The 20,133-nt window shown below is 41.1% G+C and overlaps 2 protein-coding genes across 2 annotated transcripts; both read left to right on the plus strand.

The window, feature by feature from the left end:
• The first annotated feature begins 9,400 nt into the window (after window positions 1-9,400).
• LOC115685005 (uncharacterized) lies at window positions 9,401-12,218 on the plus strand. The gene is made up of 2 exons (XM_030609982.2): window positions 9,401-9,647; window positions 9,968-12,218. The coding sequence occupies exon 2, from the start codon at window positions 10,032-10,034 to the stop codon at window positions 11,886-11,888; it is 1,857 nt and encodes a 618-aa protein (XP_030465842.1). The 5' UTR covers window positions 9,401-9,647; window positions 9,968-10,031; the 3' UTR covers window positions 11,889-12,218.
• Window positions 12,219-16,448: 4,230 nt separating this feature from the next.
• LOC115685008 (O-fucosyltransferase 23) lies at window positions 16,449-19,663 on the plus strand. The gene is made up of 2 exons (XM_030609985.2): window positions 16,449-16,519; window positions 17,616-19,663. Exon 2 carries the CDS (start codon window positions 17,972-17,974, stop codon window positions 19,304-19,306), a length of 1,335 nt encoding a protein of 444 aa, XP_030465845.1. The 5' UTR covers window positions 16,449-16,519; window positions 17,616-17,971; the 3' UTR covers window positions 19,307-19,663.
• Window positions 19,664-20,133: the final 470 nt, after the last annotated feature.

The following is a 20,133-nucleotide window of genomic DNA, read 5'->3' on the forward strand; positions in this document are numbered from 1 at the left end:
GAAAGCTTATTCATGTGTTTTTAAGAGAAGTCTTGTATACTTTGACTATTAGATAGCGAAGCTGCATTTAGTTATCCGGATACGAATTGAGATACGATAAGATAAGATCGACGAAGAAATTCCTAAAATTGTGAATATGGGCATAGTTAATCTCATCAAGTGTTTGATGCCCTAAGGATTGGATTAAAAAATGATTAAAATTTTTCATTGAAATTGCTGTACGAGGGGAAAAAAAACCTTGGACTCGCCCTTGCATCGGCTACTGCAAGAATCACTGCCCCAATGGCGGTTATTGATGGGGCAGCAATTGATGACGACAACTACCACCGAATCTATAAAAACTAATTAATGGGTCGACATGATTGAGGGAAGAAGAGTGACGATCATTGCACGGTGATGGTCACAAAGGAAGTGCGATAACACAAGGTGAACGCAGGGATGGTCGTAGCATATTCGTGATCTCATAATAGATATGAGACCGTTATTGCGAGGAGAGATTTAGTCGCTAGTGACCATCTGAGCAATTGGTGCTGCACAAGCACAAAGAGCTAAGTTCATATGTGAGTAGTTATTCTTTTTTTAATTTCATTATATAATCTAGGCGACATAGAATTATCCTAGTAAACCTTCGGCTCTTTCGTTCTTTCTTTCGGCCTCTTTCTTTTCTCACCACACTCGCAAGAACCGTAAAAAGAAAAGTTCTGTGAAATGATACGAATGAAGGGACGAGACCTCTATAAATACAAGTACTCATCGAATTACAACCGTAAAATTCTCTTTAATCTAACGGTAAATATCGTATCTACACATTTACCAAATACCCGCACATTTCCCATGGTACCCGTCCCTATAAATGCTTTAAAAAAAAAAGCACAAAATAGGCTCACCTGGCCCTTTTGATCAACCTCGGTCAACCTTGGTTTTTTCTTCTTATTCTTCGAGAAGAGAATTAATTAAAAATGCGAATGAGAACATAAATAAACGAGAAACGTAAATATTTAACCGAAGGACAGGTGGCATCATCTCCCGACCGACCCGCCCCCGCCCCGGAGGGTCCCACAAAACACGGCACCCCGCCGATCCAGCTTTCTTTTCTTTCCTTTCTTTCTTTCTTTCTTTACGGTCCATGTGCGCGTCGGTGTTTTCGGAGAGCATTATGTCGTCGCCGCTGCTGTCCCTTTTGACGTTGACGAGGATCCTGCGGGGGCACTTTCGTCCAAAGCTAGTGCGTCCATTTTCGTCGTCGTGCTACGACATTAACGAGTAAATTCTTTCAGCAATAACATGGTGAATGTCGCCCGATCGTATAAAAAATCCGATTAGGGTCCGTCACATTGCTTAATATATATATATATCGATAACGTGGATTGATCTTGATATTCTTGATATTTACTTCGCATACGAATTAAAAAAAAAATACTATTCGATATAAAATCCAAGCCTGATCGTAGATCCGGTAATATGGAAAATTGATGAAACGCTCGACGGTTTCAATGCTGGTGTCGGCCTAGGAGAGTGCTTTGCGCCGTGGATGCTCTTTTCTCTTCTTTGCACGATTTACCGCCCCACGGGGAATTCCCTCTGCCCCCCTACGGTACTCTAGCTCGCTCGCTCCGCGCCGCTCGACCGAGATGCCATGACTTTTTAACGTGAACATTGTTGAGCATTTGACTTATGACACTTCGCATCTTGGCTACGGATCGAATCACGACTTTTTCCGAACGGGTTCTTCGATTTCTTAAAATAATTAATTACATGTCAATTTTAAAATTTCTTCGATTAAATGAATTACGCTCACAAGTATTTTTATAAGGGAAAAAACCACCAAAAACCCCAAACTTTGCCATCTGTGACACATTTACCCCGAACTTTTTTTTGTGACACCAAAAACCCCGAACTTTGCTTTTTGTGACACATTTACCCCAATGTATTTAGTCCATGGGCATTTTCGTCTTTTCTGCTTTTTCTTTTTTTTTTTTCTTTTTTTTTCCTTTCCGGCGAGGGGGGGCCTTTCCGGCGGCGGGGGCCTCGCCGGATCCGGCGAGGGGGGCCCTCGCCGGCGTCGAGCGAGGGCGGCCCTCGCCAGATCCGGCGAGGGCGGCCCTCGCCGGCGTCGGGCGAGGTTCGCCCTCGCCTGGGCGAGCGAGGGCGGCCCTCGCTCGCCCAGGCGAGGGCGACCCTCGCCGGCGTCGGGCGAGGGTCGACCTCGCCTGAGTCGGAATTAATCCCTTTACCAGAGAAGGGTTATTTTGGTCGAACCAAAGAAGGGTTAAACACCCCAATTCTTTTAATATTAAGAGATTCACACCTATTAAATTATGAAGAATCGATCATTGGAACCGTGGAGACAAGTCTCTGCAACGGTCTAACCATTTTGATTGTTATCCCAATTTTTCTCTATCACTCAAAGATAAGAACATTCTCAAATCACTAACCCTCCAAATTAAAACACATAATTGTAAGATAGCTAACGCATTTATTCCTTTAGCCCTCGTCTATAGGATACATTATAAAGTTATGCTTTCTGCATTTGGAAGCAAAGCTTTTAAGTGTAGTTCGAAAGGAGAAACTCTTCTCCTACAAATAGATATCTCTAGATCAAACACTATCATTCCTAGATTTATCAGTTGGAATCAAATATCTCTAGTTTGTTTCTAAACATTGGACCTAAAACCAAACAAAATTATTCCACAATCAAAAAAGAAATTTTGTCAATTTTTTTTATTAATTTCTAAATTCCAAAGAGTTTTATTAAACCAAAAATCCATTTACATATTGATTGCAAATTACCAAAAGAGGTATTACAAAAGAATGTATTAAATTGCAGCAAAACAAATTTGGCAAGTTATTCTATCAATTTTTTATTTTGATAGGGTCGCGTTTTTTCACTCCTTCTTTGGCTTAGCCACTCCATTTTTTTGTGTTTTGACTATACTATTCCTTGTGTGGCCTACCGCTTTTATTACAACTCTATAAAACTGCTAAAAAAACTCATTTTAGTTTGTTTTTTATTTTATACCTTGTGGGTCCTACTTTTCTTCTTCTTCCTTCTTTCCACGACTTTAACGTCTCAGTTCTCGGCTCTTGCAAAATGGAGATTGGTCTCTCCTTTTTTTCTCTTGTAAGCCATTCTCTTCTTTTCACGCCTCCCTACTCCTCAAGTCTCGGGGCATTGAGACAATGTTGGCTTGCATTCACACTGATAAAGATCAAATTCACAAAGACAAGGTAAACATACATTGGCAACCTAACAATCCCCAAAAAAAGATCATCCTTCATATCGTTGTTGGCTGCAAATTGACCGCCTAGAGCTGTCAAGTTCTTGAGATGGACGTCTTGCCGCCGCATCGTCAACTTATCTCGAGATGACGAGTTGGACATGTTTGACGAGTTCTTAGGTCAAAACGATTACATCAACAACACAATCCTAATGCATCACTATACTAGACAACCAGCCGATGGCAAAGTCGAAGTGCCAAGCACATCCTTGGACTCCAAATGGGACGCTTTGAGGGGGTACAAATCACCCCGGTTCAGCTCCGAAACGTAACGGTCAGACGACGGGGGTGACTATGGGAAAGTGGGGCGAAAATGGACCACAATTTTTCCCTAATGCAGTTGAATAATAAGTCAATGCTCTTGAGGAGCCAAACTAAGGACTTAAACCCTATGCGGTGGCTGTTCTAAAGTAAAGGAAGTGTGGAATTAGAATGCATATTGGTAAGAAGGCTAGGAGGATGCTTATAATGGTGGAATGAACATGGAGGATTTCATAAACAAACCTTGAAAGCCTCCCACCCAGGAGATCAAGGTTCCATAGGTGTTCTTAGCACTTACAATGAAACGCATTGACGCGAACTCAATTTCATGAAATCATAGGTATCTTCAAAAAGAAGAGAATGGCCTGCAATAGAGAAAATAGAAAAATGATTTGCAAGAGCTGAGAACTGAGACATCAAAGGCATGGACAGAAAGAAGAAAAAGGAAAGTGGGACGTGCAAGCAAAAAAAAAAAAAGAAGAAGAAACAAAATAAAAATAGTTGACCAAATAAAAAAAAGAGAGACAACCTTTGTAGAGTTGTAATAGATCTGGTGGGCCACACAAGGAATAATATGGTCAAAATACATAAAAAGGGAGTGTATAAGTCAAAGATAAAAAAAGTCAAAAGACAAGTGAAAAGAGCGCGACCCTTTTGATATTGAGTTTATAAACGATTCTTCAAATTCTTTACCAAATTTTTTACCAGAGAAATTTTACAGGGGATACAATCATGCCACCCAAAAAAGACAAAGGCAAAGACATTACCAAATTTAGGAGTGAGTATGATTCCGGGATAGAACATAGAATCTGAGAACCTAACCGGTGGGAATCTGTAGGTTCCAGGTTCCAAAGTATGTGGCGTAGATTCCAGGTTTTAAAAATTGAGAAACTTATTTCGACGAGCAGGTTCTAGGTTCCAAAACCTTAAACAAGTTTTTTGTATTTTTTTTATCTATGTCTTCGAGTGATTCTGCAGCGTTCTATGGCGTTAGATGATGAGTATAATCTAGAACTATTAGTCTAAGCTTTCATTTAATGACTTGTTAACGTTTCATATTTTTCGTGTCTCTAAATATAAGTTGTGGTCAGTGGATCGTAGCAGCAAGTAGTGGTCATTAAAGGTAATAATTCACTGCAATTGTTCATTTGATAATACAGGTGGAACCTGGAACTTGTGACATGGTAGGTTCCAGGTTCTAAGATATATAAAATATGTTTCAGGTTCCAAAAACTAAGAAATATGTTCCCTTTGATAGGTTCCAGGTCTCAGGTGGAACCTATACGGAACCTAGAACCACTCACTCCTAGCTAAATCTTCCTCACAATCATCAAGACCAAAACCAAATCACATGCACAACCATCAACCCTAACTCGGATAAAAACTTGGGCAGACATAACAGAAGAAAGAACATCACTCCCTATTACTCTTCAAAATCCTCCCACATTATCATAATTACAAGCATTATCTCAATTAGCCGTTGTACTACCTAAAGAAACATTAAAACTCCGGTCTAACTCATTCCAAAAATCTGAGAAGCAAATAACGTCACAATCAATTGAAGTAAGCCTCTGGCTACCTCCAATTAACACCCAAAACGTATTTATAGTGAGCTGGTTATTAAGTCACAGGCAAACCCCTCCAAACCAAAAGTCAAAATTTTTCACCAAAAATGCTTTTCAAAACATAGTAACTGTGGAAGATGGGTTTTACTATGAAGACCCAAAAATTTTCACAAAAAATATCTAAGCCACCAAGTTTCGAGTAACGAGAATTTCTATGCTTGATTATATTTTCAAGTACAAAATATTAGCATGAAAGTATATTTTAGGTAAATAACGTGATTATTTGTATTGAAACGTACAGGGCTCTCATTTTAGTGCCCCAAATCGCAAATTGATAATGTACAATAAAACGGAACGTGCGTACCAAAACGTGAATCGCTAGTAAAATAATGTTTTTTAGTTTCGAGAAAAGAATCGCCCTTGGATTAATCAACTTTGTCACATAGACCCTGGCCATGAATAGCAAAAATTACACATAAATTTCTAGGGGAAAATGCAATTTTCGATTCCTATATTTGGACAGAGTTCACTTCTGGTCCTTATACTTTATGTGGCTGTAGTTTTAATCCTCGCACTATGCTACGGCGACGATTTAAGTACTTCTTACGATAAATTTCCATTTAATCATTGAATTGGCACCACCAATTGGCATAGTGGCTCCTACTTGTACAAGCTTCTAAGAGAGAACTTCTCTTTCAATCCTTGGTACATTTATGGAGTGTTCATAGTTAGTTATACTTTGCTTTTATAGCAACACTAGTCTTCCAACCGTTCATTAATGAGATTTTAAGTTTCGCGTTAGTTGGCGCGGGCTATTATTTAATATACACGTCTATAAGTAACATCAATGGTTTTATAAGTGAAATGACCTTTTTTGGGGCCACTTACTATTAAAGAGTTTCGATCAAAAAAAAATATATTAAAGAGTTGACATTGACACTTGATTCTAATAGCCTCCAACCACAATAAATGTGATGCAAATTGATTTTTTTTTTGTCTGTCCTACTTCAACTCTCAACACACTTTCAAATTTTTGCCCTGCCTCTTGCAAGGCGTAAAAGTCGAAACCCACATATAAAACTATACGTCTTTACCCCTAACCCTCCTTGAGAAGGTGGGGATTCGAACTCCCCTCATCCCTCTTCCCAAGAAGGAAGGGTAGTCACTGGGGCAAACTCTAAGTAGTTGATGCAGACTGGTTGAAATTATTAAAATCATAAGAAATTATATCAACTGTTTAATATAGTTTTTTTTTATTAGATAGTGAGTTAAAATTGCAGCTAATAATATGAAAGCTTATTCATGTGTTTTTAAGAGAAAGTCTTGTATACTTTGGCTATCAGATAGCGAAGCTGCATTTAGTTATCCAGATACGAATTGAGATACGATAAGATAAGATCGACGAAGAAATTCCTAAAATTGTGAATATGGGCATAGTTAATCTCATCAAGTGTTTGATGCCCTAAGGATTGGATTAAAAAATGATTAAAATTTTTCATTGAAATTGCTGTACGAGGGGAAAAAAACCTTGGACTCACCCCTGCATCGGCTTGCTACTGGAAGAATCACTGCCCCAATGGCGGGGTTATTGATGGGGCAGCAATTGATGACGACAACTACCACCGAATCTATAAAAACTAATGGGTCGACATGATTGAGGGAAGAAGAGTGACGATCATTGCACGGTGATGGTCACAAAGGAAGTGCGATAACACAAGGTGAACGCAGGGATGGTCGTAGCATATTCGTGATCTCATAATAGATATGAGACCGTTATTGCGAGAGAGATTTAGTCGCTAGTGACCATCTGAGCAATTGGTGCTGCACAAGCACAAAGAGCTAAGTTCATATGTGAGCAGTTATTCTTTTTTTAATTTCATTATATAATCTAGGCGACATAGAATTATCCTAGTAAACCTTCGGCTCTTTCGTTCTTTCTTTCGGCCTCTTTCTTTTCTCACCACACTCACAAGAATCGTAGAAAGAAAAGTTCTGTGAAATGATACGAAGGGAAAATGACACAAATAGTCCCTAAATTTTAACCTAATGTGCAATTTGGTCCATGAACTTTTAATTTGTTCAATGTAGTCCCTGAACTTTAACCTAATGTTCAATTTGGTCCCTGAACTTTTGATTTGTTCAATGTGATCCCTGAACTTTTAATATGTGTTCAATTTAGTCCTTGAATTATTTGAAAATGTTCAATATAGTCATTCAGTTAATTCAAGTGCAGGGATTATATTGAATATTTTCATATAGTTCAGGGACTAAATTGAATATATATTAAAAGTTCAGAGACCACATTGAACAAATCAAAAGTTCAGGGATCAAATTGAACATTAGGTTAAAGTTCAGGGACTACATTGAACAAATTAAAAGTTCAGGGACCAAATTGCACATTAGGTTAAAATTTAGGGACTATTTATGTCATTATCCCTGATACGAATGAGGGGACGAGACCTCTATAAATATAAGTACTCATCGAATTACAACCGTGAAATTCTCTTTAATCTAACGGTAAATATCATATCTACACATTTACCAAATACCCGTACATTTCCCATGGTACCCGTCCCTATAAATGCTTTAAAAAAAAAACACACAATAAGCTCGCCTGGCCCTTTTGATCAACCTCGGTCAACCTTGGTTTTTTCTTCTTATTCTCCGAGAAGAAAATTAATTAAAAATGCGAATGAGAACATAAATAAACGAGAAACGTAAATATTTAACCGAAGGACAGGTGGCATCATCTCCCGACCGACCCGACCCGCCCCCGCCCCGGAGGGTCCCACAAAACACGCCACCCCGTCGATCCAGCTTTCTTTTCTTTCCTTTCCTTTCTTCCTTTCCTTTACTGTCCATGTGCGCGTCGGTGTTTTCGCATTATGTCGTCGCCGCTGCTGTCCCTTTTGACGTTGACAAGGATCCTGAGGGGGCACTTTCGTCCAAAGCTAGGGCGTCGGATTTTCGTCGTCGTGCTACGACATTAACGAGTAAATTCTTTCAGCAATAACGTGGTGAATGTCGCCCGATCGTATAAAAATTCCGATTAGGGTCCGTCACATTGCTTAATATATATATATATCGATAACGTGGATTGATCTTGATATTCTTGATATTTACTTCGTATACGAATTAAAAAAAAAAAAACTATTCGATATAAAATCCAAGCCTGATCGTAGATCCGGTAATATGGAAAATTGATGAAACGCTCGACGGTTTCAATGCTGGTGTCGGCCTAGGAGAGTGCTTTGCGCCGTGGATGCTCTTTTCTCGTCTTTGCACGATTTACCGCCCCACGGGGAATTCCTTCCGCCCCCCTACGGTACTCTAGCTCGCTAGCTCCGCGCCGCTCGGCCGAGATGCCACGACTTTTTGACGTGAACATTGTTGAGCATTTGACTTATGACACTTTGCATCTTGGCTACGGATCGAATCACGACTTTTTTCGAATGGGTTCTTCGATTTCTTAAAATAATTAGATATAGGTCAATTTTAGAATTTCTTCGATTAAATGAATTACGCTCACTAGTATTTTTATAAATATAGAAAGATCTCGACAGTTGCAATTAGTTTGTCGTCGAAAAATCCCAAACGAACTATCTTTATTTACCAGACAAGTTTGTCCCACGTGACTTCGGTAAATCTCGAGGGCATAATTTTTTTTCGCGAAAGCGGACAAAATTCATTTATTCGATGTATCTACTTTTCCATCAATTAATTTCATGGAGCCTACCGTCAAATGAAGTCGTTATCATAGGAAGAGAAGGAAGAAGCCCCCTTTTTCCATGCAATGCGACTTGTATTTATTTCGCCTAAAGTCAGATGTACCACCATAATAAACAAGATTAAGAATTACTATCTTGTGCTACGTGCTAATTAAAAAAAAACACCAACTTTATCTTGAGTGACAATTCTTGTTCGAACTTATCAATTTCTATTCGAATCCCAAATTTGACCCCCGTGATGTTAAATTTTCAAATTGTTCGGGCCAGATTTGGGATTTAAGCGAAAGTTTGTGATTTTTTATGATACAAAAAAAAATTAGGGCCAGAATTTGCGCAAGTTAAAGTTGGTGCATTTTTTTTTTTTGGAATTACACCCTCGTGCTACGTAATAACTTGTAAAATATTATTAATCACCGTGTTTTTTATTCACTTTATAAGATTCCTAAGCAAACAATTATGCGACAAAATTCTAGAACTTCGATAAACAAAACCGAAAACTTCTTGGGGCTCCTTGTCGTTGGCTGTCATTAAACAAGCGGAATCTCTACACGTCGAGAGAGGAAGGGAGGAGTTCTGTTTCTCTCTCCTTTTCTTGCTAGATTTCCTTCTTTACTCTCTCCCTCTCCTTCCTCCAGTATCGGATTACCACGGACAACGAAGAGAGAGAGAGAGAGGAACGAGAGGCTGCATCTTCACCTTCGCCTTCACTTCCACCTGCGCGAGAAGCCTGCATTATCCTCTCTCTCTCTCTCTTTCTCTCTCTGTGGCAAGAAACAAGAACCCCCACCTGCGGGCATTGGAAGAAACGAGGCTCAGTAAGTGAATGTTAGTGTGCACCGATCTCCCCCCATCGCTTGTGTTTTCTTTAAATAAGGGTCGTCTCGAGAACGCCCGTGAAGAAAGAAAATGTTCTTTCTGTGCACGGATCGAGGCTTTCTGAGGGATTAAAGAAAGACCCGTCTTGGAATGTGGCTGTTCTTGACTCCTCCGCGCGTTCTTGGGGGAGCTCTTTACCCTGCATGTCTTGAGCTACAATGAACAGCTTTACCTTTTGCTTTGTTGTGAACCGCGTGACCCTTTTTTCTTTTCTCCTTGCTTTTGTTGATCTTTTGTTTGTTTCTCTTGCGGTATGTAGCTTTCGCTGTAGCTGCTCTGCCTCTGGTGGTGGTGGTGGTGGTTTTTTTTTTCCTTCTTTCCAGATGCGGGATAAGGGGGCGAGCTCGCCGCCGCCGCCGCCGCCGTTTCATCAATGGGTCCACCGGCCGAGCTCGGCGGTGCACTGGCGGTTCGGGGTGCTGAGCGCCTTTGTGTTTGTGGGCATGTTGGTGGTCTGGAGCATAGATGGGTGCACGATAAACGGGCTTCTTGACGCATGGAGGTTTAGGCAAGATTACGAGTCCATAAAGGTCCGACCTTCTAATTCTGATCTATCGTTTGACACCCATCAAAATCAGACGGTGACCCATCAAGGGTTGACATCGAACACCTCACGACGACTTCCTGTTGATCTCTCAAGCAATGTTACCCAAGTCTCGGTTAATTTGAATGATAGCTCAGATTCTGGTGGTTTTGTGGAGGAGTCTCCCCAGAAGGAAGAGAAAATTGTGGTGGATGAAGTTGTTCCAGATTGGGTTTCCGCCGAATTGGAGCCCAACTTCGCCTCCAATCTCCTCACGAGGTGGTTGGCTCCCGGGGGTGAGCCTTGTAGGGATTCCAAGACGGAGGAGATTTCGATTCCCGGGATAGATGGTAAGGGTTCGATCGAATTGTCGGCCGGGGCTGTTCACGAATTCGCTTTCACCGCGTTGGATGGGGCCGGAAATTTGCGGTGTCTGGGTGGTGATTATTTTGAGACCGATCTTTCCGGTGAGTCTTGGAAGTCGAGGCCCCTGGTGAAGGATTTTGATAATGGATCTTATTCGGTCTCGCTTCAGGTTCATCCAGATTTCGTGGGGGATTACAATCTGACGATCATCCTGCTGTATAGGCACTTTGAAGGGCTCAAGTTCTCGCCGGGACGGTTCGTGTTTGATCGGGAGCTTAGAAAGGTCTCAATCAGGTTCTATAAGAACGAGGTGAAACTGCCAGAGCTGCATCTTTGTGGGAAATCTGATTTTAGTAAGGATCTTTGGTTTGGCCGCTGGACCCGGCATGGCAAGAACGATGATTGCCAAATCGGCAATGATGGACGTTACCGGTGCCTTCTGCCGGATTACAAGTGCCAAAGCCCGTGGTGCGATGGCTTGTTAAGCCTTTTAGAGAGTAATGGTTGGGTATATTCGGCGCACTGTTCATTCAAGATATTTTCGCCTGATGCTGCCTGGAATTGCTTGAAGGACCGCTGGATCTTCTTCTGGGGTGATTCGAATCACGTTGACACGATTAGGAACATGCTCAATTTCATCTTGGATTTGCCCGAAATTCAATCAGTCCCTCGAAGATTCGACATGAACTTTTCGAACCCTAAAGACTCTTCTCAATCTGTCAGGATCACGAGCATCTTTAATGGTCATTGGAATGGGACGCAAAATTATGAGGGTCTCAACTCACTGAAGAACGAAGGGTTCCGCAGCTTATTGAAGAAGTACTTCTCGGAAGACACGGTACCAGACACCATAATCATGAATTCCGGTTTGCACGACGGTGTCAAATGGACCAACGTAAGGGCGTTCTCGGTTGGAGCACAATATGCCGCCTCTTTCTGGGCAGAGGTGATGGAGGGGGTGAGGCAGAGGGGCTTGGCCGTGCCGAGGATTTTCTATCGTACCACAGTGGCTACAGGTGGCTATGCCCGAGCGCTGGCATTCAATCCTAATAAGATGGAGGCGTACAATGGGGTGGTGATTGATAAGTTCAGACAAGCCGGGTTGGTATCCGGCGTGATCGATAACTTCGACTTGACCTACCCGTGGCACTTTGATAACCGGTGCAACGACGGTGTCCACTATGGCCGCGCCCCAGCAAAGATGAAATGGAGGGATGGGGAAATTGGGCACCAGTATTTCGTGGATCTCATGTTAGCCCATGTGCTGCTCAACGTGCTATGCTCGAGATAGGATTGGAAAAGGAAAACATCCTCGATTGGGAAAATTTTTTTGGTACATTCTGAGGAGAGAGCATCTGAGAACAGATGTTCTTGCACACACCGAAGTCTCACAAAGTGCAGACATGGCGGACCACGAAGATGCGAGGGCTTAGTCACGGTAGTCGGTGGCCAAGTACGTAGCACTAGCATAATTCAGTGTGTTGGTTGATGTTCGTTAGCATGAAAGCATCATCATTCTTTGATTTTTCCAGCTTCCTCGGTGATTTCGGATGTATGTATACTATTTCATATACACGATATATCGATATCTGTATAGTATGAGAAATTCCTGATTGTTCAAGACTTGAGAGGCATGTTAAGTTTCTTCAAGCGTTTCAGGTGATTGATCTTTTACAGCAACACTCGAGAGCAGACAGACATCCCCATTTTTTCCCCATCTCATGGCAATGTTCTGGATCTGCAAAAGAAAAAAATACGCGGCGACGACGACGACGACTGTGCTGATCTAGTTTCATTCGATGAGTACATTGTCTTGGATGTTCTCAGATTCAACGCAGCTGATTTGGATGGCATGTGTACAAGAATCAGCTGCTGTATAAGCTCCCTTTGAATCAGAAACGTCTCTACTTCTGTCGTTTGCAGGGGGCCGAGACAGGGCCCTTTATGCAATGATGTCCAAAGCGATGATGCGTTACTCCATTACATGCAATGGTTTGGTCAATCCGTAATGAAGAGTTTTCCCTTGGTGGGCCTTTCAAGATGATAGGAATGATGACACTTCTTTTTACCCCTTTTCCTTTTTAGCAGTCGGACAGGTACTCGGGTCAACTTTCGCGAACCTCGACTGCTTTTTACCTTTTCGGGCTATCTTAAAGGCGCATCCACCACCTCCCGCTTGGTGTACTCGAGATTTTACTCTTAAAGTGCCATCCGGGCTGGCCGATTAGCACTAGTGTCGGTGGGGCTAACTGGAGAAACTAGATTGGCTGGCCAAATCAGGCGGCTGAAAACGATTCCTAACTTATCTTCGGATTTGGACCGAACGGTGGAAAATTCAATTATTCTTCTCGAAAATGAATTTTTCAGAAAATATTTCCCATAAATATCGAGTTTTTAGAAAGCAAGGTCATGGGCGTAAAGGGATTTTATTGTAATGTAATTAAGCGTAAAGTATCTTAAATTGCAAAAATGGAATTGCGCGCTCATACTTTAGAAAGTTCCTGACGTGGGATGTGGATCGCTAAATCAACGTTCGAGATTAGACCTGATAAGGTTAGGAATGTATAAGATGTACTGACATTATATGAGCTCTCTTCGGCTTTTCTCATAGCATTTGATATGGTGGTTTTGTATGAAAGAATTACCAATAGGTGTGGTTGAGATCTCGTTCTTCGCTCGAGCTGGCGACCTCACCGTAAATTAGTGATCGAGCGCGATATTGAAAGCTCGAGCTCGTGACCTTGTTGCGGTTGAGCACGACACACGCTACCACAAAACACAAGCGTGCCCTCACAGACCAATTCCGGAGACGGAGATGATGGTTTAGTGACGAGTCTGCCACGATGATGGCTTGGCTCGGCCATAGGGACGAACCACCGATGACGATGGCCCGTTGGTGGCTGCGAGAGATGTTGCAGGTCTTCAATGGCAGATTTACAAGAAGATTCCTTTTTTTTTATAACTTTTTTTTCATATTTTATTTTCTTTTGTTTTATAAAGTTTAGGTATGCTTTCTTAAATATTAAACAAAAACATGCTTTTATTTTGTTTCTCAAAATTATATGTGCAGTAAAGGATACTTTTCATCTTCTAAAATAAGTCAAAGAAAAACATTCTTTAAAAGACAAAATCAGATCAAATTTCTGGTACCAAGACATGTATTCTAGTAACATACTTTGTCTTTTTCTTTATTAATTTCTTATTTAAATTTGTAATCATTATTTTTAATTGATTATGTTTTTAGCATGCTATTTTTCATACAAAGGATTGGAGCCAGGTTGGGTCAGGTATGAGTTGCTAAAATTGTGTTGCATTAAAATGGGTTAATATGAATCGATTTAGGTCGGACTATTTTCGACTGGACCTACACGTTTGACGGGTCCACGCAAATGCCCTCTATATCTCTCGCTAATGCCCTCTATATCTCTCGCTCTTGGCCTCGTGCTTAATGATGGCCCTGACCTTGAATTTGTTTTAGGCATCGAATGAGCTCTTGAGCCGGGGCTGCGGTGGCATGGCTTGGAGCCGGAGGCAGGTAAGAGCGGTGGTCAAGCGCCATGGCGACACTGCGACGGTGGAGAGAGAGATATAGGCTCAGCAGAACGCATATGAGGGAGAAAAGGGATAGTCAAGCTTGGTGAGAGGCAAGTGCTCGAAAAGTGACTCATGCAGTGGCGACAGCATGTCAAAGCAAAGGGACGGTGGCGGCGTGCGGTGGTGGCGTGCGGTAAAGGTAGAGGCGGGGGCAAGTCCTTTGAAGTTTTGTGATATCAAGAGAGTCTGATGATTGTTGTAGGAGATGGTAAAATCGATGAAATTTTCTTTTATTCACCTCTTGGCTCATCTGGGTCGAGAAAAAAGAAATACTTCAAGTTGCGGCAACAACATCAACTTAAGAAAGGATAGACTCAACCAAAAAAGACAAGAGAAAATTCCAAAAAAAGTGCTCGAAGTGGAGTCATTTTCTCAGATAAGGGCTTGAAGTGGCCAAATCGTATTAAAAAAAGGACCTTTGGCCGGTCGGTGACTATTCCGTCGCTGGAAAAGGGGTATTTTAGTAAAAAACATTATAAGTATATATTTTTGTTTACTTTCTTTTTCTTTTCCTTTTTCTTTTTTCTTTTTTTCTTCTTCCCTCCCAACCTTCACTACGCCTGGCCGCCAGCCTAGGGCGAGGGCCGCCCTCGTTTGGGCTAGCAAGGGTCACCCTCGCCGACATCGGGCGAGGGCGGCTCTCGCCGGTGTCAGGCGAGGGCGGCCTTCGACTTAGGCCGCCGCCGGCCTCGGCAGAGGGAAGAGAGAGAAAAAATAAAGAAAAGGAAAAGAAAAGGAAAAGGAAAAGAAAAAAATAGAAAAAGGAAAAAAAAAAAGAAAAAATTTCAAAAAGTAAAAGATTAAAACACCCTTTGGCCAGTGAAGTCAAGTCCTTATTTGAGACTGATATGACAATTTCATGCCCTTTTTTGAGACAATATCCACTTCAGGTCCTTATTTGAGAAAATAACTTCATTTTGGGCTCCTTTTTGGAATTTTCCCAAAAAACAATGGAGAGAGAGTGAGATCTTGCCACAAGAAGATAAATGGAGAACATTAAAAAGTTGAGTTTTTAATTTGAAGGGTATTTTGATCAACTAGTTACAAAGAAAGTAGCTTTATTAATAAATGGGGTGGAAATAGTGGCTCCCTTTTATATTTATAAAAAGAAATAAGACTGAATAAATCGCCACACATATCTTTGATTTTTAATTTGAGTTTAATGGATGATAGTCTTAATGTAAATAAAAAATCTCAAATACTTCATCAATTTAATTTTGAAATAAAAAATTGTAAACCCAATTTGAAGTGTTTCATCTCTTTGAGAATTGTAGATCAAAATTCTCATGGATTTGTAAAAAAAAAAAAAAACACCAGCAAAGGAATGCCCGTTTTGCATATGAAAAAAGAAAAAAAATAAAAGATAACATTTTATTAACAAAAGTTAGTTTTTTTTTTTTGAAGTTTTGGTCTACTTTGGAAGATGAATTTAGATTTTCATGAAATGAGAAAGATTTAGCTCACCAAAGATTAGAGAAATTTTAAATTTAACTTTCGAAAAATGTTAAAGATTTAAGGAACCATAAGTTGAAGTGTTACAATATTTAGTACACTATTACAATTCGTAAGATCATCATGAAATTTATCGACAAAAGTCCGAATTTAAATTTTAAACTAATCATTTTTTTAAGGGAAAACACTACCAAAAATCCCAAACTATGCCACTTGTGACACATTTACCTCACAATACATTTATCCACGGGCACTTTCGTCTTTTTCTTTTTTCTATTTTTTTTCCTTTTTTTTCTTTTCTCTTCCCCTTTGCCGTGGTCGGCGGAGGGAAGCCGGCAAGGGCGGCCCTCGCCGGCATCGGGCGAGGCCTGCCCTCGCTTGGGCGAGCGAGGGTCGCTCTCGCCCGACTCAAGCGAGGGCGACCCTCGCTTGACGTGGGCGAGGGTCGCCCTCGCCCGACGCCTGAGAGGTCGCCCTCGCCAAATCCGGCGAGGGTAGCCCTCGCCGAGTCGAGAGAGGGGGCGAGGGTCGCCGTCGCCGGCTTCCCTCCGCCGTGGTCGGCGGAGGGAAAGAGAAGGAAAAAAAAACAGAAAAAAGAAAAAGACGAAAATGCCCATGGATAAATGTATTGTGGGTTAAATGTGTCACAAGTGTCATAGTTTTGGATTTTTCGTGTCACAAAAAAAAGTTCGGGGTAAATTTGTTACAAGTGGCATAGTTTGGAATTTTTGGTGGTGTTTTTTTTTTATTTAATAATTATGTATTGATATATCATCATCATAATATATTATTCAACTTATATAATATTCGATGTCTCCCTCTTCCTCCTCGTCACTCTCTGTCTTCGCTCGTTTCGCTCTCCCCTCTGGAAGAAAGGTTCCATCCTCGATCTCTTCCTTCTCTCTTTCGCAATTTCTCTTCGATCATTCCCTTCTTGATCGATCGGATTGCATCGTCGTCGGTTTTCCCGTTTCTGGGTCTGCGTTTAATTTGGGTTTGCCTTTGTGTGGCGTGTGCATTCGCATTCGTAATTGAGCTCCATTGGGTGGCGGACCCGTGGCTAATCTGTCGGAAGTTGCGCCTTGATCTTCTTCAGGTGGAAGGAGAGAATGGCCGCTTTACTTGCTTGCTTAGTTTCTAATTGGGGCTCGTCTTAATCCGGTTTGAATTGTTTGCGCTTCCCCTTTATGTGGGTGTTCATTCGTAGCTCTGGTGAAGGACTTGAGCTGATGGTGGTGTGATTTTGGCTTTCATTGGATGAAATTGGAGCTCTTTCATAGAAACTGCTCGAAAAATAGATGTAATCTTGTTCTAGACGATGTCGTGGGCTGTCTCCCCCACTGAATGGAAGGCTGAGCTCAACTTTTTGTGCTCTGAATGTTGTGGTGGATGGTTATTTTGCGGATTCGGTAATGGGTTATTGATCTCTGATCTTGCCTGTCCATGCGACCACATGTTGCTGTGAAATGCTGTCAAATTGTGCTATTAGAATAGGAATCTTCCCTTTTTTAAGTCCATGATACATTTCCGGAAGCCACTAGATAGAGGGAAAATTGTTGTGGTTGTTGTTGTTGTGTTTTGATGATGCAAGAATTCTGCACTGTAGTGTATACTTCGTCTTTTCAAGACAGAGATAACACTGGAGAGTTCATTTTTAATAGTTATCTGTTGCTATGAAGCATTGCCGTTTCACTCTTGATGACACTATGTGAAGAATAAAAGGATCTGTTTTGTACTCTACACAATAATTATTGAAGTGAACTTCTGACCCAACTTTGCGAGAAAAGGCTTAATAGTGGTTGGCAAGTAGCATCGTGATTAACTAATTGTCACGTACTATGGTATATTTATTGGACGGGGATTTCCACAAGTTCTAGGAAGATCAGAGCGATTCTGGGGCAGTATGATTGTATTACTTGATCCTCTTTTAATTTTATGGGCCCTATTCTGACTACAGCATGTTTTCCTGCAGATTTTGGAGGAACTCTCTTCATGAGTTAAGCGGAACCTTGGTCCTCTGGGTCTACTTATTTTATAAGTTGATGCTCACTACATATAGGCGTGACATTATTTCACGGATTGTTCTTGCTTGAGCTGAAAATGGGTTTTCAAACCTCTCTGTATCCTTCGAACAGACAAATCCTGAAATGGTTTCTAGATCCAATCAGAGTAATTAAACAAATAAAATGGTTATACTTGACCAGAGGTTAGCCTCATATATTATCATCTGAGGATCTGGTGGGCTCGGTGCACCTTTTATCTAGACATGGTTGTAGTAGAGCCGTAGTTTGCTTGGTAGAACACAGTAGAACTGGCAGTGAATCTTAGATGGACTTGTTATCTAAAAGTTCGAAAGTGCTCCTTCCTCCGTTGAGTTCCATTGCATGTAAATGCTTTGCTCTGGTAATCATTGTTTTGGTTCTTAGAGCAGCTTTCATTTCTACTGTCTTTGGTGGATTTGAACAGAATCAGATTGCAATAAGCCACAACTTTTCTTTGTCGTATATGTCTGAGTATGGAATCAGGAAGGACAAATTTGTGGAGGCTCCTCAAATTGTTTGGGGGTTGAACAATCAGAAAATTGCATTTGCTAGGGCTTGTCTTACTGCTAGAACGCTTAACCGGACTCTTCTGATGCCAAGCTTGAGTGCTTCTTTGTTTTACAAGGAAGTTGATCTTTTGCAGCCAATATCATTTGATAAGGTCTTCCGGTTTGAAAGGTTTAATTCACTTTGTAATGGGTTTGTCCGATTGGGCCATTACTCTGATGTTTTCAACCAAACAGGAGCATTTGAGGTACAAAAGGGAAGTGGTAGGAGATGGACTATCCAGAGAGATATGGATCAGTTGAGGCAGTCTAGTCAGGACCCAATTGACAGATACGAGGTTATCCATATTACCGGAAAGAATCCATTTTTGTGGCATGATCATTGGCCTGTTAAGGATTATGCGAGGATTTTTGAGTGCTTAGTTTTAGTTGATGAGATTGCTAAAGAGGCAGATAAAGTTATCGACAAGATTAGAGAAGTCGGCAGAGAGGTAAAAGGTAAGGCGCAAGTTTCGCAGCATGACAATCATTTAGAAGGGCATCAGTTACATCCTGTTTCTTATGTTGCTGTGCACATGAGGATAGAGAAAGACTGGATGATTCATTGTAAGAAGTTAGAGCAACGATTGAATGTTAGTCAAATTTGTAGTAGCAAGGCTGAGATTACAGAGAGAGTGGGGAACATTTTAGGCCTTAAAACTCCAACTGTTGTTTATCTTGCCGTGGCCGACGTCCTTCTAGAAGATTCTTCTATCCTGAGTGGTTGGAAGGAGGGGTTGCTTCCATTCGAGAAGAAGAAATTGGGCGTGGATGGAATTTACGAAAAGTACCCTTATCTCATCAAGTCAGCAATCGATTATGAGGTTTGCTTAAGGGCCGATGTTTTTGTCGGGAATAGCTATTCTACATTTTCAAGCCTCATAGTTCTAGAGAGAACACAGAAGATGATGAGGATGGGCGTGGGGAACTCGTGCGGAAGTGGAACAGATGTGAGATGGCCGTCATATGCTTACAACATACCTGGGGAATCAAAGGGTCCTCAAAGATGGATGACAAACATGGCTGATTCAAGCCTTCAAGCAATTAGCTATGGTTCAAATCGCATTTCTTGTTGAAATGGATGGTATACACTTCCCGTACATAGTGTTCTTTGATTGCTTGCAGTTGTGGTGCAGTGGTATGTCGACGCATCGTCCACGCGTCAGCTGCTGTTGTTTTTCCTTTCTTTTCCCCTTTTCATGTATCGAGAAATCTTTTACTTGTATGCTTCACAGGATTAGATAGCTGCTTTAATATTCCCACTATAGAGCGCGTGCAGTATGAATCTCCACTTTGTCGCGAGCATTAATTTGGTAGATCAAGCTTTTCCTTATATGGGACTTGATGTTAAGTTTGGAGCCTTGATAAATTTTTAACACATCAGAGCTCTATATTATAGGTGATATCCATATGATGCAGATCTTTCAGCAGCATTATTCGTGTTTCTCTAACAGCAAGCATCCACCTTCCAAGGAAGGGTCCCTTACTGAGAAGTTTGTATGAAAATCTTACCATATTTCACCTTTTTCCGTATAAGCTGTTGTGGAGAATTTTAATGTTTTTGGGTCCTTAAAGTCACATCTAATTCATGTGCCTGGATTTGCGGAATTTAGTTGCATAATCATGAATAAATAATGCAATGTTGATGCTTTTGTTGTTAGCGAACGAACGAAGGAATTGGAAATGGTTTGCATCACTTGCCTCCCATCATTTCTAGTTTAGGATAATGCCCAATCAAAAGAATTGAATACTCTTGTTCACTTTTTGGGCCCAATCCTACGATGGCTCTGCAATTTTTTACTATCAACTTCTTAAATGCGGAGCATAGTGAATATTGTGAGATTTATGTAATGATAAAAGCTTCCAAAGCATTCAAATTGGTAAGGGAAGAATGCCGACGAAA

This window comes from Syzygium oleosum, unplaced genomic scaffold (genome assembly GCF_021117445.2).
Source record: "Syzygium oleosum isolate NSW1041296 unplaced genomic scaffold, Sole_v2.1 Sole_v2.01, whole genome shotgun sequence".
Taxonomy (NCBI): Eukaryota; Viridiplantae; Streptophyta; class Magnoliopsida; order Myrtales; family Myrtaceae; genus Syzygium; species Syzygium oleosum.